The 22,485-nt window shown below is 57.6% G+C and overlaps 1 protein-coding gene across 5 annotated transcripts in view; it reads right to left on the reverse strand.

Moving 5' to 3' along the window:
- EXD3 (exonuclease 3'-5' domain containing 3) overlaps positions 1-22,485 on the reverse strand; it is a 226,210-nt gene that overhangs the window by 7,571 nt on the left and 196,154 nt on the right. For 3 of the 5 annotated variants that reach the window (XM_039386780.1, XM_039386779.1, XM_027720437.2), the window contains one exon: positions 1,634-1,727. In XM_039386780.1, the coding sequence (XP_039242714.1) occupies positions 1,634-1,727 (94 nt within the window). Of the gene's footprint in view, positions 1-1,633; positions 1,728-19,428; positions 22,396-22,485 lie in introns of those variants that run through there. The other 2 variants (XM_039386781.1, XM_039386782.1) reach the window with 2 other exon arrangements.

Consider the following 22,485-nt stretch of genomic DNA (forward strand, 5'->3'; position numbering starts at 1 on the left):
AAAAATGTAAAGTAAATCAGGGAACAACTGAGATTTTCCTCATGGTCTTCTGTGGCTGCCCAGGCTGTCCCACTGCCACCACTGTCCCTACCATGTGATAGCAGGACATTGTCAGCACAGCCTTCTCTTTCACAAAAGTTGACCCAAAGTGGGACATTTGGGGACAACGTAGTCAAGCTCACACTGATGCTCACCATCCCAGCAGCTCTGAGGAAAATCCAAATAGAAATGGAAACCCCTGGGTGGCAAGAGCCCCAGGGCACAGCAGACCCTGTTGGCAAGCCCCCAGGGGTTTTCACTTTCGGTGGGTACCACTGCTTCGCTGTGCCCACCTGCCCAGGAATCATGGCTTCTATTTTATGTCTCCACCAACCTTCTGGGGATGCTGTGGCACCTTCTGTCCCTGTCCCTGACTGCTCCAGGGTGGAGGATGCTCCCTGATAAGGTCATGTCGGACATGGCCAGCACAGGGGTCCCACCTGGTCTTTCCTCATGAGGCTCCCCCAGGGACACGAGGACCCAGCAAGAGGCTGCATGGCCTGATGTGGACATGGAGTGTTGCAGAGGGGGTATAAAGGTTAGAGCAAGGCGGTCCCTGAAGAGTCTGCGTGGAGGAGCCACAGTGCTGTGTGAGACTATCCCAGCTCCATCATCCCCATCCAGAATGGGGAAGGGGAAACGACTCACACGCTGAACACAAACCACAGCATTTCTATTTCCCATACTCTAAAACTGGCTGAACTGGCCCAGCTGGTCTCTGGGTACACACACAGTGAGTGCCCTCACCAGAGAAACCACCATGGAGGATGTCCCAGCCTCTGGGGAGGTGCAGCACTCCCAGGCTGCTGGCACCATGAGAAAAGCTGCCCCACCACGTCCCTCACCCCCAGAGCCACACATGCAGCTTCCAGCAAAGCCACAGCTGGCCAGGAGTGCCCGGCAACCACTGCTTCCCACTGCTCTCTGCTGTCAACAGATGGGCAAACTGAAGCATGGCAAGGGTTGCACACAATGGCTGGTGGCAGAGCCCAGGCTGGGTTGAAGCAGCAACAGGGGCATGTTCCCATTCTGGTGTACCTGGGGTGGGTGTCATTTGCCACCAAAATGTGTCTCCCTCTGGGAAGCAGTGTGTGTGGATCAGCACAGCTCAGGGCACGCATGGAGGAGCCTTCCCTCCCCAGAGCCCGCTGGAGCCTGGCTGGGCAGGCAGCACTGACTCACCTCCCTGCAGCCTGACCTAGTTTAAGAGGCACTGGGCAGGTGAGGAAGGCACCTGAGCAGCCCCAGCCAGGAGGCATTTCACCACCCAGGCTGAGTTTTACACGCTCAGGTAGCGATGGCCTCAGGCTGTCACTTGAACCACTGTTGCATGTCACCAACCCCCCCAGGTTGAGCAATCCTATGCACGACCCCGTGCCTCAAGGGGCAGGACAGGGTCGCAAGGGTAGAGACATGAACCAGACTTGGAAGAGCTCTGTGGGCCTGCACTCAGTGGCAGGTTGGTGGCAGGGGACCTGATTGCCCTCTGAGAAACCTCCAGCCCCAGGGGATTGGTTCTGCTCTGCCCAGGGCAGTGAGTCCCAGGCAAGGGCACAGGGAGGGGGTTGGGGTCAGACCATCACTCCCAGCTTACCTGCAGTGGGCTCCTGCGACGCCTGCCTGCTGCCCTCCACCAGCTGCCTCATCCTCTCCCGGGGCACCTTCAGATACTTGTCGCAGTTGCACACCTGAGAGAAGAGAGAGGTGGAGATCAGTGAGATGGCAACTGTGCTCCCCAGGCACCTCCTGCCTGCCTGGAGCACAAATCCACACTGGGCATCCCCAGCACAGGTTGGGCAGCTGCCATCACATTCTACAGGGGAAACCAGGGCAAGGCCTGTCCCGCTGAGCACAGAGAGGGCACCAGGCACAAGCCCCAGGAACCTCCTCTCCAGAGCCACTCCACCTGTGTGGTGCTCAGCCACGTCTCCGTGCCAGGCAGAGAGTATTGCTGCCCACTCTTACTCCCTGGCCAGATAACACCAGCAATTGAGGCTGCCTTAAAGCATCAAGCAGACACTCATAAGTCTGGGCTGTGGCTTCAAGATTTGTTCTCACTTGTCCAACAGAAGATGGCTGTGGACCCTGAGACACGCTGGAGTCTTGGCTGGCTCCATGCTGGGCTCAGCCTGGCTCTGCTGCAGCACTGTGAGCACTGAGTCACATTTTCTACCCCACCTTTAGTTTGCCAAAAGGTACCCAGAGAGGTCTCTGAGTACCTGGACGTGCTGGGTGCTGGACTCCAAGGAGCTCTCCAAATCCCACTGCTGAGGAGCACCCACAGACAGTGCCTTGGGCTGAGCACAGGGTGCAGCTGAACACACTCACCCAGAGTGATCAGCTAAATCTCCCCGGGAGCATCGCAGCCAGCTCCCTGACACTTTCCCTCTCCTCTTCCATCCCTACTGGGCCAGGAGCTGGATGCTGGGATGTCCCACAACTCCTTTCATCAGCTGTTTGTTTTTAGGGGCTGTTTTTTGCTGGCAGAGCATTCCCAGCAAGCTGCACTCAAGGCAAGCCAGGAGAGAGGTGCGCAGCTTTGCTGACCAGAACAAATCAGTTCCCTGCCTGGGGCTTTGCTCCAGAGCCTGTTGAAACCAGAAAGGTTTTTCCAGCTCCCAAGCGGGCCCCGGCACGGGCCGGTGGCGGCTCTGCTGATTCGCAGCTGGAGCAGCACCGGGTTCAGTGCGCGGGGCAGTGATGCCCCTGCTCCCACACAGCTGCCTGCAGGACGATGGGGGCAAGATGTTTTGTTTGGAAACAAACTCGCCACCATATCCCAGCTCTGCCCTGCATCAGGAGGTGATTCCCACTGGCAGCCTCCACAAAACCAGCACATGCTCCGCATCCTTTTGGCCATGAAGCATGCCTGGCTTGGGTCCCCAGGATCCTGCTGCTCCAGCCCAGGAAATCATCAGCTGGGCCAGACCCATCCTGAAAGATGGCTCAGAAATAGGGAAGAGGAGCACAGAGAGATCCAAGGATGAGCAGGGAAAGAGAGAGATGGACTCCTTTTAGGACAGTTGTCACCTACAACCATGGGACAGACCCTAATGATGCTGCCACCAGAGTCGTGTTCCAGTCCCTGTCACCTTCAGTGGTGGAGTCAGTGCTGGTTCTGCGGGACAGGTGGTCCCTTTGAAGCTTGAGGACATCCCAGCTTGCACGGGCTGGACCTGGAGCCACGGTGTCACCCCCTGACAGGTACCCAAACCCTTGTGTGGCTCACAGGGACCTGTGGGATTGCAGTAGGCAGGCAGAGGTGGTGGGCAGCTCCTGGGGTCATGTGCTGGCCTCACTGGCCATGATAGTGACAATGGGGAGGGGGCTGCGTGCCAGAGAGGGGCATTGAGCCTGGAGAGGTGTGGGATAGCACATCCTGGGCATGGTGGCAGCACTGGGGAGTGAGAAGCTCTCAGAGACCTCCCAAACCACCTGGCCATGGAGCTGCCAGCCAGGATGGTACAGCAGGGGCCCAAGGGCAAACAGCACCCTCCTCCCCAGCCCTCCCTGCCTGGCAAGGACATGCAGGGGCTCCTCTGCCCTCTGTCACACACACCAGATCCCTCAGGATGCCCAGCCCTGGCAGCTTGGAACCTGTCAGGCGTTTGAGCAGCAGTGCCAGCGTACCAGGCACGGGCTCCTGGCTCACACTTGGGTGCACAGTGATCTCAGACAAATTTCTCTGCTTCTCTAAAATTCGTTACTGTTGTGAACTAGGGGCAGCCCACCTCCTGGGCCAGAGACGCCTGGCAGCCCAGGGGTAGCCTGGCATTCCCCCCCCGCCAGGGCTGCCAGGCCCTCGCTGCCAGGCTCCAACCCCACACCATCTCCCAGCCTCTGGGCCTTCACCGTCCTCAGCTTCCCAAAAACATGGGGTGAGCTCAGGAGCCAGATAAGCCACTTAGCAGCAATACCAATTAGCTGTAATAAAAAAATTGCAGTTAATTTTTTTTAATGTCTTGCCAAAATGAGCCAAAAGAGATGAAGTGAGTGGGGCAGTCTGCCATCTCCATAGGCTGGGCTGAGCTCCTCTTCTCATCTCCCCGCCTGGCCTTGCAGGGACCAGTGGTGGCATCAGGCTTGATGCCTGGCTCCTGCCTAGGGACACAGTACCCCACAGCCTTCTGTGTCTCCGTGTCATGACCTGGGGGCGTGGAGCAAGTTTTTTGTGCGTATCTTTTGTTTTCAGGGTAGGGAGGTGGGGAGCCTCTCTGTGGGGAAGAGATGGCTGTTCCTCCTCAGGAAGGTTTGGTTTCCACACATCTCCCATGGCAGGATTAGTTGTGGCCTCCAAAAATCTTCATGAGGTGAGTCAGCAGGAGCTGGTGGCACCTCAGAACACTGCCTGAGGATGCAATTGCTGTGAGCAAGGGCCATGACCTGACAGGGAAGGGTTCGGCTTCTCTGCAACATCTCAGGGTCCCCCCAGCCCCTGTGCCTGGCTTAGGGTGGGGGTGGCATGCCCCATGCCCCAGCCCTGCCCTGGGGACGATGTGCTGAGCAGGCTGAACGCCAAGTGCTCTGCTCACACCATCCTGCCTGGCCATATGGCCAGTGTAGGTGCTGGGCCATGGGCAAAGCAAGGGCTGAGTCCAGCTTGGGACGAGGAGGCCGGGGGTCTGCAGCCCCCCCCGAACTCAGAACGCTGCCCGGTCCACTGACACCAGTGGCCCTGTGGCACAGCAGGGTGTCCAGTGCCCCTGGTGCCCCTGCCGTGGTGGGTGCCCGGTGCCCCCGGGGCGGTGCTCCCGGGGCAGCAGCAGCAGGCACACCTCAGAGGAGGAGCAGCCCTGCCTTTCTCACGCTGGGGCAGCCCGTGCCAGCACATGCTTAGTCACTGGTAAATCCCAGCCGAGATCTGCTCTGCCCTCTGTGAAATGGGTCTTGGCTGCACCCCCGTTGAAGCAATCCCGGCGCTCGGGAGCCCTGGCAGGCGCGCTTTCCCACGGCACCCGGCCCCCGGCGCCCCGTGTGAATCAGCCCCTGCCCGGGCAGCACTGTGCCCTGTTCGGCTCGCGTGAGCGCGGCCAGGCGAGCACGGCCCCGCTCCGACCCCCTCAGCAGGAGAGGCGGCGAGGCTGGTGCCGAATTCAAGTTCCCTGGGCAGAGGGGCACGGCAGTGACACCTCCCCTGCCTCCCCGGGCTCTGCTTGCCATGTCCACGGCAAGGAAGAGGAGCATGTGCAACTCATCCCAGATGGAGCTGTGGTCCCTACTGCAGCCCCTCACTATTGTCCCCTCTCCCTGTGCCTGTCTGTCCATCTTGACCAAGGTGCTGCACCCCAGTGTGGTGCACCATCCCCCCCACATCCATGTGCTCCTGCCCTAGGACTTCGGGCCAGCATCCAGAGGGACACTGCAGCCCAGCCTGCTCTGTGCTGTCGCCACCAAGAGCTCTGACATGGGGATTAGAAGGGATGATGCCACTGGACTGGGACTGTGGTGGTGTCACAGCAGGAGAGCTGGTGTGGATCTGTGGTCCCCGAGCCCAGCAAGGTGCTTGTCAGCAGCCCCAGCAGCCTGAGCCACCCTGCAATGAGGTTCTCCCTGCCTGCGCCGCTGAGGAGGACGAGGCAGCTGAGATGTCCTTTTGCAATGCTGGCAGCCCAGCCGGCGCCTTGTTTTTGTTTAGGATGATCCCTGCCTCTCCCAGCCCTCCTGGGTGGGGATTTCACCAGCAGTGACGCACGAAACTCCCAGGACTCGAGGGACTGCATGCTTCAGCCTGGAGTTCTGGAGCCATCTCAGCATCCCATCCTCTTTCTGAGCCTCCACCCAGGGAGCTGAGAAGCTCAGAGAAAACTCAAGTACATAACAGGAGCCAAACCTTCTGGGACCCAAAAGGGCCACAGGAGCCAATGTGAGCTTGGCTGAAGCTGGGCCTATGAGCTCGGGTAGACATCCATAGGCTGGTACTCAAAACACGTGGAACATGAGCAGTTCACACAGCACTGGAGTCAGTTTTGCTCCTTCCTCTGATATCCCCGAAAGATGCATCTCCAAAGTTCTCTGATGCTGAGCTGAAGTTGGTGATGTTGAGCTCTGCCCAGAGGAGCCATCCCTGAAATGGCCCCTGGGCCTGAGGGCTCCTTCCTCCTTCTCTGCTGACAAACGTCATAGGCTAACGTCACCAAGGGATCTCCTTGGCAAGGGTTTTACCAGTGAGACACAACCCTCTGCCTGGAGAGCTCCTGACTTGGGAAATCCTCAGTGTATCAAACCTGCTTTAAAGGACAACAGTGCCTGGTGTGAACTCTTCGGGGCAACTCAGGGCAGCTCATGTCAGGACAATTCCTTGGGCGTCTTCTGCTCGCCATATCACAGGACTACTCAACAGCCACCTGCAGTGATATCTCTTTTCCTACTCACCGCCTACCCTCTCCTCTTTCTCCCTCTCTGAGATGGATATCATCTGGTGAAAGGGCCGCTCCTCCGGATGGAGGTTGCAACTCTCACGTTGGTTGTGAAAGCACAGCTCTTGAGCATCCAAGAGTTTCTTGCAGGGACTTATTGAGACTAGAAACATCCCCAGATTGCAGGATGTCCAGGCTCAGCACAGACTGCCCACAAGCAGCTTCCAAGCCCAGGAGTCATGGGTAGATGGATCTGCCTCTGCAGACCTCCTGCCTACCATCCAAAGCAGTGAGTGCCTAGAAAGGTGGGAGGTGCTGGGAAGGGCAGTGAAAGAAAACCAGGTAACAGCTTAGCAGATGCCAAGCACAGGTCTGGAACTGATCGTGCTCATCTGCCCATGTGTCTATTTTCTCACACTTTTCCCAAGCATTTCCAGCTTCTCCTCTCTGCACACACAGCTTTGACCTTCAGACACTCTCCTCTTCCTCCAACAACACTCTGCCCTGTAGCACCTTCAAGGTCCTTGCATAAAGAGCAGAAACTCAGCAATTCAACCCCCTGGAGCTTCCTCACACCCTCTGGGTGCAAAGGCCAACTCTGGGTGTAGCCCTGGGGACAGTCATCCCTCCAAGGGGATTTTCAGAGAGCAACTGGCTGGGCTGTTTCCTTTCCCTCTATGCCAAGAGCTTTTCTCACTGATTACCAGTACCTGGGAATCATAAAGGTAGATACTGCTGCACCTGTTCTGCTGCAAGTGGTTCCATGTCTGTCCTTGGATACCAGTAAACTCACCTCAGCAGCACAGGAGACGCTCGGGTGTGTTAGCCTGGTCCTTCAAGGGAGCAAAGGCTCTCGGTGCACACAACAGCCTTTAGAGACCACCAGCACCAGGGCAGCCCTGTCTGCCAGCAGCGTGGCAAGAGACATGCTGGGAGGTGGACTGTGATGCTCCCACATCACCTTGCACCTTGATGCTCCCAATTCACCTTGGGCATCTTTCACCAGACCTGCCTGCACATCCAGCACTGGGATTTTTACAGCCATTTGAGCTCAGTAACATGCTACCAGTAGAAAGAGAGCTGCTGGTGGGATCCAGGCATCATCCAGGGGCACTTTGGTTCACAAAGAGGGAAGGGCTCTGTTTACTGAATCATTAACATCACTTCCCTCATTGTCAGCCAGGTACTCTGAGAGGTCTCTTAGGCAAGTGCTGACCTAGCCCAACCCTGCTAAGCTGGTAAGATGACATGGATCCCATGCCAGCCTGGTACTGCGTTCCCACTGCTTTCTCTGCTCCCGCTTTGCTATTAGTCATCTGTTTCTGGAAGGTTTCTCATGCATAATAAAGTGTTTCAACACTTGCATAAGCCAATTCTTCTCATCAGGAGTGACCTGCTGCATTTCCCAACGCTTTCCCTAGGCAGTCCTTCCAACTGCCACGAAATACGGAATTAAAACATGAAGTTTTCTATCCCCCTCGAGGCAAAAGGTGTGGGAAATCGAACAGATAAGAATGCCTTTAATTAGTATCATTTGCATAAGCTCTGGGAAAGGCTCACCTGACAGCTACAATGGCCTTGCTTGTCTGGAAGCACCAACCACAGGTTGAAACGGGCAGATTAGTGGAGCTCCTCTGACAGGGGAGATACTGAGAGCAGAAGGTCAGGGTGATGGAGCCCCAGAGGCTCCATGGGTACTCCAGTTCCTACTGGCTCCTCATTGGGACACCCCAGCTCCCACTGGCTCCCTTTCAGGACACCCCAGCTCCCACTGGCTTCTTGTCACCTCCCAGTTTGCAGCTGCTCTGAACAAAGATACAACTTTTGGGTTGTGGGGGGCTGTCCATCAGCTCCCCTGGAGAAGGACAGGGATGGGAAGAGAGGAGAGGAAGCACAAGCACATCCCTGGATAACACGTGGAGGCTGTCAGAGCGGGCTTGGCGTCTGGCAAGGGATGGGCCCAGGCTGTGTGATCTCCGGTTTTCACACATGTGCTCCCTCAAGTGCAGACGCTGCAGGTCCCCAACCACAAACCCCATCCCGCCGCCGCCTCGCCATCACTGCCGTGGGTAGTCAGTGACACTGAAAGCCCTTTTCAGTACCTCAAGGCCTTTGCAGTGATGAGAATCTCACCTGACATTGCATCTAAACCCACATGCAAAGCTGAATTTCCCAGGGGAAAAAAAATGATGCTCAATCCCCCTCCCACCACACACATCCCCCGGCGGATTCCTCCAGCTGCCTCTCAGTCATCTCAAGTCTCACTTGCTCATTTTGCCTCCCAGCTGGGCTGTGAGCTGCTGAGATGGGGGCTGAGCCCCTCCAAAACGCTGAAGCTGCCAAAGCACCCTTGACCCAACCTTCACTGTAGCCGCGAGCCCTGTTTATACAGCACCCAGCACAGCCGGATACTGCTCTGGGACAGCCTCCCAGCGCTCACAGCAAGTTAAATAATGAAGCCAAACCAGTAATAACTGCCTCATAACAAGGTTACACAGCATCCCTGAAGCCTTGGCTTTAGGGTGAGCTCTGTGCCAGGAGCTGCCGGGGCCAGGGTGTGAGCTGTCTCTTCCCACCCTCTTGACTGTGGTGCCTCTGCTCCTCCAGCCCTATGCCAGCACCTTCCTGCCTTATAAATGTGCTTTATATCTAACCCTGGGGTGAGGGTTAACCCCTCCTGAGCGTGCAAAGCTGTGCTGTGCTGCTCCAGGGCACACATCTCCTGCTCCAGTCTGCTCCTGAGCCATCCCAAGGGAGCCTGTGTCACAGCAGGAGAAGGGTTAACTGGCCCAGCTCCCTGCAATGCAGCTCATTGCTGCTCCTCTTTATCAAGCTATTTTGTTTTATCCAGCTGGAGGTGAGAGCTCAGCTCTTGGACAGAGGATACTGGAGGCTGATGAACCTGAGGGCTGGAGAAAACAACCCAACCCAAGCTCTGGCATCATCCAGCACTGGAAACAGAGTGAAGGGCCACATCCTGCCAGCTCATATTCAAAAGAGTCTCACCCCAAAACTAAAACATAGGTGGAATTCTGGCTACCAAGCTACCCCAGACCTTCAGGAGCATCACATTTTGGCACCAGAAATGGAAAAGGTCATGGAAATACACTTTCTGCCTGTGAGAGTCAGAGTCCTGGAAACTGCAAAGGGATGAAGCTTTTCTCCCCGCAGAGGAGCCCACACTCGGGTCATTAACAGCCAAGCACTGCTCTTCCTCACTCAGGTGCTCGCCGGTTGTGCTGTAAGCTGGGTTCCTGCCTGACCCAGGTCCCACGAATCCCCAGTGTCCCCAGCACAGCACATGAAGCCTCAGCTCCGCTGCTGCACCTTCTCCCAGTTGTGCTGGGGTCTCCGTCCTCGACTCCTGGGGCTGAACAAGCTTTAGGAAATTGTCTTTATTCCATATTAAACCAATGGCTACCCTTATTCCCACTCCTTCTGACTTTCCCTGGCAGCTGAGGTCCTGGGACCAGCTGTGTAATGTGTGTCAGGGGTTTCTCCCCCTGCCCCATGCTCAGCCCTCAGACCTGTGCTTGGCTGGAATCTGTGCCCTCAGCTCTCTGCTTTTCCCCAGAATAGTCTTCAGCCCTGTACAAGTGGCTGAGGCCGCCCTTGGCCAGGTGGCTGCCTGCCTCTGCTCCTCCATGGCCATCTGGTCCCCAGGCATCCCGCTGCCCCCTCCTCTGCCTTCTCTGGGAAGCCCTGTGGATGCCCTGAGCTCGTGCCCTGGGCCAGTGCAGCAGCCCAAGGGGATGTGGGGGTATGGGCAGAGGCAGAACTGGGGAAGCTGGGCTCATGTTTCAGCTTCTATTTTTATCTGGGAACCCAAGTCTGCCCCGGGGTGCTATGCAGGGGCCCCTGGGGGACCACTGCCTTCCCCAGCTGGAGCCAGATACCATCCGAGCACTACCTGCCCTTCCCTGTCAGCATGCCAGACCTCCGGGTAGAGGACCTGAGGCACCGGGACATCCTGCCTGGCTCATAGTGTGGTGTGGCAGGAGGGAAGGAGCTGGGAGCAGCTCTGCAGACCAGGCTCCCCTCGCCTCCAGCTGCTTAGGGGCTGGGAACACACACATATCACAGTTAATCCTTGGAGCCGCAGAATAGCCCTCTCACATTGTCACCAGGCCACCACCCAGGTCAACTGCCAGGTGCTGGGGTCCCTTCTCAAGCCTGGCCTTAAATCTGTGCCAGGGGAGTAGGATGCTCCTCACCCGGGATCACCCCTGCTGCTCCTGACCCACTGAGCGCTCTGCAGGAGCCAGTGCTGAGGATGTGGGGCTGCACCAGAGACTGCCCTTACTGATATGAAAGCTGGCTCCCCGGCGAGGGGACATGGTTTTGGAGCCTGCTCCATCGTCCTGGACAATGACAGCGAGCAAGAGGGCACAGCCGGCAGGAGGTGAATCCCCCACTCCGGCAGGCAGCGCCTGCTGCTTTAACTGGGGCGAGAACAGGAGGGGCAGAAAACGGGAATATTAAAAAAAAAAAAAAGCGTGAGAAAGGAAATCTGAGCGAGGCCTGGAGCAATCTACCCAATCCAGCGGAAACAATGGCCCAGGAAGAAAAACCAGTTCCTACACATAAGGTAGAATAAGCTGGGAACGCTGGAGGAGGGGCGGGAGGCTCCCGCTCCCAGCGCAGAACAAGCCGGGTATTATGCGGCTGCGCTGCCCGGGGCACGGTGCTCCTTCCCGGGGGTGGGGGACCCCTAATCCTGGTGTGCTGAGCCGGGCTGGCACCCACCCCCAGGGAGGAACAGCCAGGACCAGCAGCTCACTCCCGCTCTGGGGCTGGTAGGGCTCAGCACCCAGGCGGGGCTGGGCTGGGTTTAGCACCAGAACTGGGCTCAGCTCCCTGGTTTAACTCAGCTGGGCTCAGCACCCAGGCTGGGCTCAGCAACTGGTCTGAGATTAGACCTGAAAATGGGATTAGACCCCAGGCTGGGATTAATCCACACTTTGAGATTAGCTACCAGGCTGGGTTCACCCCAATGTGGGCTCACCCTCAGGCCGGGCTCACTTCCAGGCAGGGTTTACTCCCAGGATGGGCTCATCTCTAAGCTAAGCTCACCCCCGGGATGGGTTGATCCCAAACTGAGCTCAGCCTCAGGATGAGAGGATCTGCAGGCTGAGCTCACCCCCAAAATGGGATCATCTCCAGGCTGAGCTTACCCTCCGAATGGGCTCATCCTTAGGCTGAGCCTATCCCCAGACAGGGCTCATCCACAGGCAGAGCTCACCCCCAAAGGGCTGCAGAGCTGGGCTGAACTGCCAGCGGGGCTCCCCTGGGCTGGTGGGAGGTAGGTCCCAGACAGGTGCCCATCAGGGAAGTGGCATTGCTGCTGCCAGCTTGGCCAGCTCCTCACCCCCGAGCTCCCACTGTGGGTTGCTCACTGTCCCTCTGGGCAGCACCTCCTGGCAGGCAAACCCTTGGCTTTGGAATGGGGAAAGTCCAGGTGGATAAACCAGTTACATCATGGTTCAGTGGCTTGTCCCCTGCCCTGGCCACAGACATGGGTTCTGGATCCATCCCCTTGGCTGTGTAGCAACAGTTGGGATGTGCCAGGGGGTTGCACTCCCCATAGCTGAGAGGACCAGAGAGTTTCATTTTGAAGCAGAATCTTAAACACTGCTAAAATCAAACCCACCACCATGAGCTGCTGGGACTTCCCTGTGCCTGAGGATTTGAATTCCCTCCAGCCTTGTCTCTGCAGATGAGCCTGACTGCACCCAGAGCTGCTCCCACAGGGTCCCCACTCCGGGGACAAGCCCCAGCCTCCTGGAGGGCTGAGTGGGATCCATCCCTGCAGTACCCGCTGTGCAGGAGCAGTCAGGGCTCCCTGCCAGCCTGACCCAACCTGCCATGAGCCAAACAGTTCACAGTGCCCCACAAATCCCTCCCTGCTCACCCTGGCAGGGCTGGGGCAGCTGCCTGGTGAGGAGGCAGCCACCTGCCTGCACTGGGACCTGGCCTGGCTCAGGGGGGAGCCAGAGAAGGAGAGCAAAGCTGTTTCCTGCACATTTTTCTGCTTTGACACACTCTTGAGGCTTCATCTGGGGTGTTGGCTCTGAGCCTGCACCCACAGGGCCCCACATCACCCAAATACCTGGCAGGGCACAGCACAGGATGACTGTGTGGGGCAGGCAAGGGGATGTCTCGCTGTGCTTTGGAGGGTGCCCTGCAGGGCGGCTGCTCCTCTCACTGGGCAGCACCATCCACCTCCAGTCTGGCCACCCCACTCTGACCAGACCCACTCCTATCACCTCCAGCCTGGTCATCCCACTTCAACATGTATTCACCACCAAGCCCTTCCCTGCCCTCTCCTTCCTGTTCTGCCTTTCTGCCTTGAGAGGTACTTCTAGCCAGATGTTTTTCCTCCATCACTTTTGGCACAACCCTTGTCAGAGCTCATCACAGCAACCCCACAAAGAAGCCACTTCTCTCTTTGGCCCCTTCCGAGTCCTGAAGTCACCCTTCACAACCTTCTTCTCTTGAACTTAGAATGATCCATCCAGTCCTTTTGAACCATTCTTCCCCCCCCCCCCCCCCCCCCCCCCCCACCTCAGCCAAAGGGTTTGCACCAACTGTTTTACTTCTGGGGAGAGGTTGAGCTGGCAGCAGCCTTCCAGCAGCCCTGTAAGGGCAATGCCAAACCTATGCCCTTTGCTTCTGCTCAGCCCTACATCAAACACCACCATGAGCAGGGACAGCCCACAAGCAAACCCATTTGCATCACTCACAGTGGCAGTGACGAGACAAGGAGCAGCATCTCGGTGGAGATCCCTCAGCTCCAGGCTGTCCCATCACAAGACAGTCCAAAACTCCCATTCCAGCCCTGCAGGTGCAGCCCTGCAGGGCTCAGGCAGCAGCAAATCCACCTGCATGTGGAGGGACAATGGCTGTAAGCAGATGGGACATTTTGCAGCACAGAAGGGGACAATGCTGGGGACAGTGGGGAACAAACCTCCTGCAGGGCTCCTGCTGCCCCAGGAGTTTCCATCCTGCCCCTCTGCTCTGGTGGTGACACTCCTGGACGTGTTTGACACCAGACTGTGCACCCAGGACCCTGACCCCACTGAGGTGGTGATGGTTCCCAGCAGGCTGCTGTGGGCAGGTTGCTCAGAGAGGCTGTGGCTGCCCAATCCCTGGAAGTGTTCCAGGACAGGCTGGACAGGGCTTGGAGCAACATAGGATAGTGGAAGGTATCCCTGCCCATGGCAGGGGGGTGGAATGAGATGAGCTTTAAGGTCCCTTCCAACCCAAACCATCTTCTGATTTTATGATCCTGTTGCAGCACCCCACAGCCTCCAGGCAGACTGGCTGTGCCACTGGTGCTGGAGGAGGTGTTTGGCTCCCTAGCCCAGCCTTCACTGCTGAGGCCATAGGTTGTGGCCAGATAGTGTCCCCAGAACATGGGCCACTGATTTATCCTGGCCTCAAGCAGTGTCTGCCACCGATTCTCAGCTTGGGGTGGTCCCCATGAATGTGGGGCTGCTCCAAAAGCTGTCACTGCCTGGGCACAAAGAGGGGAGTGAGGGAGCCAGGCGGGAAGGGCAGATCCCACTCTGATAGGTTAGGAAAGGGCTGCAGAACCCTATCCTTGGCCAAGGGGGGCTCTGGGAACAAGCTGGGGCTCAGAAGGTACCATGGACCGTGCCATCCTGGCACTGGCCACTAGCCCTGATGGGGACATCCCTGAGCCAAGGACTCCTGTGGCCCTGGGGTTGTGGGCAGGGGGGCTGCTCACAGGCTGCCCAAGGGCAGGTGAGGAGGAGGAGGAGCGCTCAGCAGGTGTGGGCAGCCCCTGCCTGCCGGCCTCGCGCCGTGGTGGGTTTCTTTGCCCAGTGTCTCACTCAGGTGTGCCAGGAGCCAGCAGCCATCCCTCTGTGCCACAGTCTGGACCTGCTGGATTCACTTCTCCCCAGGACCCTTGATGTCCCATGTGCCTTTCCCACTGCACTGTCCCCTGGGTCTCTCCTGGCAGTTTTTCATTGTCACTCACTGGCAAGAAGAAATGTGCAGCTGCTCCTCACTCCTGACAGGAGAAGCCACTGCCAGTGCCGAGTAAGCCTGATCATGTCCTGGCTGGCAGCCCTGCAGCTTCCAAAGCCCCTCCAAATGCAGACTCCAGCCTCTCCAAACCCATGTTCAGCCCCCAGGATGCTGGGGAGAGTGCTGGAGCCACAGCCCAAAAGTGTAAGATCCTTCCCTCACACGAGCAGAGCTGACACATGCCCCAGAGCGGTGGGTGCTCTTGCAGGTTCAGCACACATCATGGACATCTCCAGCCCATGCAGGCCCCCAGCCTGGAGTTGGGCACTGCCCCTCTGCAGAAGCTATGGCTCAGCCTCACTGTCCCTCACTGTGGCATTAGGGCTGCTCTCTGTCATCCTTGCAGACCCCCAGCACTTCTTTCCTTGGTTCCAGCCCCAACAGGGCTCAGGGGGCTGGGGAAGCTGCCTGGGAAATGGAGCAGGAATAGAGGGCAGCATTCCCAGCACAGAAGGCCCCACAGGGACCACCAACTCCTTTGAGAACAGCCATCTGCACCTCAGCCTGAGGGAAAACACCAGCTCTTCTAGAACTTCTCCAAAAAGCTCCCCCCAACAGTCTCAGAAAGAAGCCACATGAGCTGCAACCTGGGACTCACAAGAGGAAAGTCCCAGGAGCAGTGGGGGGAAGAGCTGCTGTGCCTGAGAACAACAAACCCCAGGAGACCTCAGGCACCTACTCCCCACGTTCCCAGACTGAGAGCTCCCAGATATGCTAACGTGAGCCCAGTGTGTTGGTGACATGTGGGGTCACCGCGGTGTGACAGCGGGACCCAACACCTCCACGGCTCCTCACCCCAGCAGGGGGGATGGGGAGTGATCTAGAGCATCACATGCTTGTGTCAACACACAAAAAAGGTAAAAAGGGGCAATAATGTACAAATGTGGCATTTTTTTAGGCTCCTGCTGGACCCAAGGGAGTTGCTCTCTACTGTTTCAGTGCCCAACTGGAGGAGGCAAAGCTGGGTTAGATGACAGGAAGAGGGATCTTACCCCACAACACATGGGCTTGCCCTTTTGCTGATGGGCAGGATGTGGGCAGGTGAGTGAAGCCAAAACTGTAATTTCACCCTGCAGAAAAAACACCTGTGAGTGGAAAATGCTGATGGGCAATTTGTGGAGGTGAAGTCGGGAGAGAAAGGTGTGTGCTCCATTCCTTGCATTCCTCCCCAGCTTCCTTGGGGCGGAAGCTGTGTTCCCCAGGGCCCACTAGGTGCCCAGGGGGTGATCGACAGGGTGATCCTGAACTGCCACTTCGCTGCCACCACCAGCTGGGCAGGGCAAGGCTGAGCATATTCCCTTCCCTTCCCTTCCCTTCCCTTCCCTTCCCTTCCCTTCCCTTCCCTTCCCTTCCCTTCCCTTCCCTTCCCTTCCCTTCCCTTCCCTTCCCTTCCCGTACCTTCCCTTCCCGTCCCTTCCCTTCCCGTCCCTTCCCTTCCCTTCCCTTCCCTTCCCTTCCCTTCCCTTCCCTTCCCTTCCCTTCCCTTCCCTTCCCTGCCTGCCTTCCCTTCCCTTCCCTTCCCTTCCCTTCCCTTCCCTTCCCTTCCCTCCCTTCCCTCCCCTCCCTCCCCTCCCTCCCCTCCCCGCCCCTCCCTCCCCCCGCCCCGCCCCTCCCTCCCTCCTACCCTCCCATCCCCTCCCCTCCCGTCCCCTCACCTCCCCTCCCTTCCCAAACCTTCCCTTCCCAAACCTTCCCTTCCCAAACCTTCCCTTCCCAAACCTTCCCTTCCCTGCTGTGCCCTGCCCAAACCCTCCTTTCCGTTCCCTTCCCAAACCTTCCCAGTGTGGGGACAGAGGAAGGGGACTGAGGTCTGAATCCTGCTGGGATCTGAGAAACGAAATCTTTGATCTATGTGGGCAGTACTTTCAGAAGCACTTGGGGGAGGGACCCTCACAGGCAACACTGTGTCCCCGGGTACCATCCCACTGAACCCCGGTGTCCTGCCATGCTCATGGTTGTCACATTGCATCCCTATGGCCGCACCAGAACACGGCACCTTGGGCTCACCCAAACATCCAAGCACAGCTGGAGGGATGTCCTCTCCTCCAGACACCTCACACTGTCCTCTTTCCTACAGCCTCAACCTGAGGAGCAGAGCAGAAGCCCCAGCGTGGCTGTGTGCTCAGTCCTGGCTCCCTCCCGGGCACCGCGCGAGGGCACCGCGCCAGCAGCTAATGGGGAAGTTCAGGGTCGGGGCGAGCCGTGGGGAGAGGCACATAAAGGGCTCTTTGTGCCGCAGGTCTGCCCCGGCTCCGCGCGTACGGGCGCGCGGCTCAACAACAAAATGCAGTCCAGAAATATGACGAGACATCTTTTTCCCAGGCTGCTGTTAAACTCTAATTAAACATTTCAGCACACTCAAGCGAGGGAATGTCTGCTTCTCAGGCCCGGGTCATCTCAGCTGGAAAACATCCCCTCCGGTGTGAATGGGCTGGCGCAGGTTGACCCAGAAGGATGCTCCTTGGGCATAGGGATAATGTGAACCCACACCCCAGAGTGGACAACCTACTACTATCCACCCCCTCCACGCCAGCAAGGGTCCACTGCTGCCCCCCTCTCCTGAGAAGGGGTTCAGGCTGGAGCAGCTGGAGAAGGGGCCCTGCAAACAGGTCCACCCCAGGCAGTACCACTGCTGGCACTTCTGCCGCTCCCCACCATGGGAGCTGGGGGCAGCAGCCCAGGGCACACAGCCTGCAGGGGCAGGATACAGTGTCTGTTCCTGCATCAGCCCAGTGTGAAGGAAAGCCAGGGAACAGCTGCTCCATGAGCCCCAAATCCAGGCTTTTTAACCTAGAAATTGCCCACTGATGGAGAGAGACCATGACTCTGCCTTGCCCATGTGTATGTGCAGCACTTTAGGAAAGGTCAGTGTCCCTCCAACAAGTTGTATAAGGGTTTGATGTTGTGCCTCACAGAGCCATAGAGCACCGTGTCTTCAAACTTGGTGGGGTTTGGGACCTCAGAGTTCCTATTTCACTAAAGCAGATTCTGCCCAAAATTCATGACTCTCACAGCCAGTCCCTGGGGCTGCTGGTTGCTCCCCCCCACGCCTGGACCACAGTTTGGCAGTGCCAGGGCCTCACCACCCTCACAGAAGAATTCCTTCCCTATACCCCATCTAACCCTGCCCTCTGGTAGTGGGAAGTCATTCCCCCTTGTACTGTCACTTGACAGGCCCTTGTCCAAAGTCTGTCTCCAGCTCTCTTGGAGTCCTTTTAGGCACTGGAAAGGGCTCTAAGGTCTCTCCAGAGCCTTTTCTTCTCCAGGCTGAACACCCCAAGCTTTCCCAGCCTGTCTCCATAGCAAAGGTGCTCCAGCCTCCATGGACTCCTCTGGACTTGCTCCAGCAGCTCCATGTCCTTATGTTGGGGACCTCAGAGCTGGAGGCAGCTCTGCAGGTGGGGTCTCACCTGGGAGAAGCAGAGGGCCAGAATCCCCCCCTCACCTGCTGACCCCACACTGTGGGATGAGCCCAGGACACGGGGGGCGGTTCTGGGATGCCAGCGCACGTGGCCAGAGCATGTGTTGAGCTTCTCATCCACCCACATCCCCAAGTCCTTTTCCCCTGGGCTGCTCTCAATCCCTTCTCAATCCAGCCTGTATTTGTGCTTGGGGTTGCCCCAAACCAGGTGCAGGACTTTACCTTTGTTTCCCTCTGGGTTTTGTGGGGCAGAGGACAGCCCAGCCCCGTGAGCAGCCTGAAGCCTGGCCCTGCTCCCCCAAGAGGGGTTTGCTGCATGCTGGGCAGCCTGTGGGACTGTGCCCCACTGGAGAGGACAGGGAGGCACTGCCACTGGCTTCCTCTCACAGTGGGAACCAGAGCACACACCCTTCAAGTGATGCTGTCAGAAAATCTAGTGAGACTGGAATTGTCATCCTGCTACTTTGAAGAATGAAAGAGAAAGAAAAGAGCTGGGATGAGGGAGGCCTGTAAGACAGCAGATTGGGGTACAATGGCTTGGAGATCCCCTCTCAGATCACCTGGATGCCCAGGATAGGTCTGATGACACCGAGCTGGCACAGCCCTGTGAGCCCTGCAGGAGCCATCCCTCCACATTTTTGGCCATTATTTGCAGTAATTCCCCAGCACCTTGTTTTTAGCAGGCACAAACCATACTCCCAAAAAATTCCACCCCTGATGCTCTGGTGTCTGACTTAGTCTTGTGGAGGGGACATGGTGGCCCTGAGCTGCTGCTTTGCAGCCTTCCTTGTCCCACCTGAGCACGGCCCAGCAGGAGCCACACACCAAGGACAGGAGGTGCTGGGGACTGGGAAGCTGCTGGTTTCCCACAGGCAACCTCAGTGTCAGAACCAGATCACCTAGGAAAGGGTTACCTAAAAAATGTGCCATTTCTGAGATCAGTAAGTAGTGGGAAGTGGAGTGACAGGCAAGCAATGACACCTATAATTTGGCACCCCATGGGGTGGAATTTGGCAGAACAGGTCTCTCCTGCTCTGAGGACATTCCAGCTCTTGCATGGGCAGTCTAAATTGAACTCCCTCAATACATACAGAACCCATGGATTTAATCCAGCTCCCCCCCCCCCCCCCCCCCAGTTAGACAAACAGCAGCAGCTCCTGGGGGAGGCTTCATCCAGCCTCCAGCCACTGCCAGCACCAAAGCTCCTGCCAACTGTGCAGGCAATCACCCTGTGACCCCTCCCCTTGGTGTCGGGGCTGCCCTTGCTGGATGCTGTGACCCCTAAGAAAACAGCAACACCAGCCTATATGTGACCCCCCAGCCCGGGATGGCATGTGGCTGTAGATGCCTGGCAGCCCTGGAGGGGTCACAGCCACCTGCAGGTGGCATGAACTCACAGGGTTTGTCCTCCTGCTTCACTGCAGTGGGATGGCGGGTCTGAGGCTGGATTTAGGAAGAAATCTTGACTTTTCTAGGAAAAGTAAGGCAGGCAGCAGGGCCCTTAAATCCTCCCCATGCAGCACCTGGGCTGTGCTTCACTGCCCAGGCTTCCACTGAGGATGCCCCAGGTGGCACCGTGAGCCCCTGGCACAGACACGGCGAGGGAGGTGACAGCCACGGGGACGCAGACTGAGGGCACCCGCCATCCGGGGGGCTCATCCCCACAGCCCCACACACCCGCCCGGGGGCCCTGTCCCCACCAGGCACCACGACCCGCAGCCTCCCCGCGGTGCCTGTAGCTAGGGACACTGTGACACCGTGAGCCAGCGACAGGGAGCCAGGTTCTGAATTATTGTCCGACTGTTTCCCAGGCTCTTCTGCCGGCTGCGGGGACGCGTGTGCCGATAGGATTGGGATCGTGGTGCGAAAGGGAAGCGAGGACAAAGGCGTTGCACCGCGCTCCTCCTCCTTTTCCTCCTCCTCCTCCCTGCTCTTGGCAAGGCAGGGGGACTCTGGCTGGGAAGGGAAAAGGTTCCCAAGGCGAAGGTGTTAAATACCCTTCTCCCGTGCTGCTGTCACCTCGCAGTCTCCGGAGTGTGAGAATCAGACTCTATTATCCCCTCATTAGGAACTAACATACTGTACTAACCTTTTCACATGAAAGCTACGCTCTGTTCGTCAACAAAATCCGACGCTTGGTTCCCAGGAGTGGGAAAAACCCAACCCCAGTGCACTTAGGGGGGCTCCGGGGCCAGCCCTCCCCGCCGGCTCCCAGACCCCGCCAGTCCTGGGGTGTGCGCTGGGGGTGGAAGGGGCTCTGTGAGTGGGGGGTCAGCCGGGCACGCAGTCCTGGGGGGATGGAGCTGGAGAACCATCCCCGGGGTGAGGGGTCCTTCTTTCAGCCCCCGAGATGGTTGAGGTGGCCCTTGCCTGCCCCTCCTTGCAGAGGGGGGGATGGGGCTGTAGGTGGGGGTGAAAGGGGGACTCCCTCCCCTGGCGTTTATGCTGCAGGGAGCCTGTCTCCATGAAGGCACGCTGTCCTGGCTGTTCCCTGGACAGACAGACTGACTGTTCCCCAGGCTGACAGACCCTCATCAGCTCCCCCCCGGCTCCCCTTGAGCAGTTTGCAGGGCTCAGGTTGGTTCTTCTCTCACCACTGACCAAAGCAGGTTGGGATTTGCAACATCCGAAACTCCCACTCTCCTTCAGACTATTCTGAAAGGTGGGAAGCGAGACTGGGAAAACATCACAGGCCGCGGAAAAGCCCATCTGCACAACAGCCAAGCCCCAGGTCAGCATCCAGAGCGGCCAGATGAGCACTGAGCACAGCAGCACAGGCCTCCCTGGGAACATGGCAGCAGCAGGGGTGGGACATGAATCATCTGGGACCGTGACTCCCTGCCCCAGACATTGGCAGACATTGTATCAGAAGAGGAACAGTTGGAGTAGCATCCTCTTCACTCAGGTTTTTTATTAAATGAGACCTGTCTGGGGCAGCAGCTTGAGCTTCTGCCCATCGCAGCTGCTTGACACTCAGATAAAGAAGGGGCCACAGGAGAGGTCTTGAAATGAAAAGTTTTCCTGGTTTCTTCACATTAACAATACCTGCTCTGCCCCATTATTGTTTGGAGACCCTTGGCAACTTGGGGGAGTGGGCTTGAGAGGTGCCCAAAGCCACATCAGGTGTCCCAAAACTGGGGACACATCCTTGCAAGACCCCACAGATTCCAGATTCACATGTTGCCTTGGAGCCTCAACCAGCTCCACGCTCCTAATGAGGAAAGCAGGTGGAAGGAGGGATGTGTGCCCAGTTTTTTCCTTTCTCCCTACTCCCTATTGCTTCCTTCCATGCCTGCCTCTACCTGCATTTGGCTCCGAAGGCAGCTCCCTCCCTGACCCCACAACCTGCCTGTCTCGAAGGGCTGGGAGACTTTGCCAGGACTCCCAACTAGCTGCTGGCCAACTCCCATGAATGGGGTGCCCATGTGCTCCCCCAGCTCCATCGGCAGGTCCCGTTGCAGAGAGGCAAGTGGGTTTCTCATGGCTCACGTGTTTATTGGCTCCTGGCCCCAGCCCACTCAGCTGTTTTGCACAGGCTGTCCCACTGCTGTGGATGCTGTAGAGGTGCCACCGGTGCTGTTCTGCAAAGTAATTGAATTAAACCTGGTGACTGGTTTTGGTGCTGCCTGGCTGCCCCTCTGTGGATGGGTGCAGCGGTCCAGGGTGGCCAGGCTGCTCTTTTTGGAGGGTCATTTCTCCTCTCAGTTGCTGCAGTCAGATTTGGGTCATCAGGTTTGATCTAATCGTGTCAGAGGACTGGAATTCAGGAGGAAGCAAAGGTATGATAATGCAGGCTCTGTCCCAGTGCAATTCTGAGCTGATTTCAAAAACTCTTGGTTCACTCCTAGTGTCCTGGGAAACCCTGGGCAGGTTTAGTTCCCCACCTGACACAGGTGCTGTGGTGCTTGAGAAGCGAGGGCAGAGCCTGCCCTGCACTCACAGATGTCCATGTGATGGAGATGAACACGTGGGTGAGCTGTCGCTGCCTGTGTGTGGTTCAGAAGCACCTTCGAGTCAGGAATCGAGACAAGGCCACAGGTGTGAAGCTTCGGACAAGGTGAAAAGCAATCCTTACCCACCATTTGGGGTGGATGAGGCAGGAGGAGGGAGAGCTGGTGCAGAGGGGAGGCACAGAGCTGAGTCGGGACCTTTGTCCCTCAGACCATTGTCCCCAGACTTCCCAATGCCAATTGAACCTCACAGGTCCTGAAAGGCTTGGTGTTTTCCAGGGAGGAGCAGGCAGAACACTGTCAGAGTTGTTGCAGCTGAGAGAGAGAAACTGGGAGGGTTTGTCCGGTGCCTTCATTCCAGCCCAGCTCCCTGGAGCAGCTCCCCAGCCCCAGGTGCCCGGTGTGTGCAGGGTGAGAGGTGCACAGGGCGGTCCCCAGAGCGGGCGGCAGCCCCGGACCTGCTGGGAGAGCAGCCAGGAGACACAAATGGAGAGTGGTTTAGGTGGCTTCAGATTTTCTGCTTCCCCACCTGAGGTCTGCCTGAAACCAATCAAAGAGGTCCAGCCAAGCCACCCTGAGGCAATGAAAATTAAATGCAAACACAACATTTTAAGCTGAAACAAGTGATTTCCACAATTTTTCAGGTCAGTCCATGCAGGGATGA

This window comes from Pipra filicauda, unplaced genomic scaffold, assembly GCF_003945595.2.
Source record: "Pipra filicauda isolate LSUMZ 115617 unplaced genomic scaffold, ASM394559v2 scaffold500_size419342_pilon, whole genome shotgun sequence".
Taxonomy (NCBI): domain Eukaryota; kingdom Metazoa; phylum Chordata; class Aves; order Passeriformes; family Pipridae; genus Pipra; species Pipra filicauda.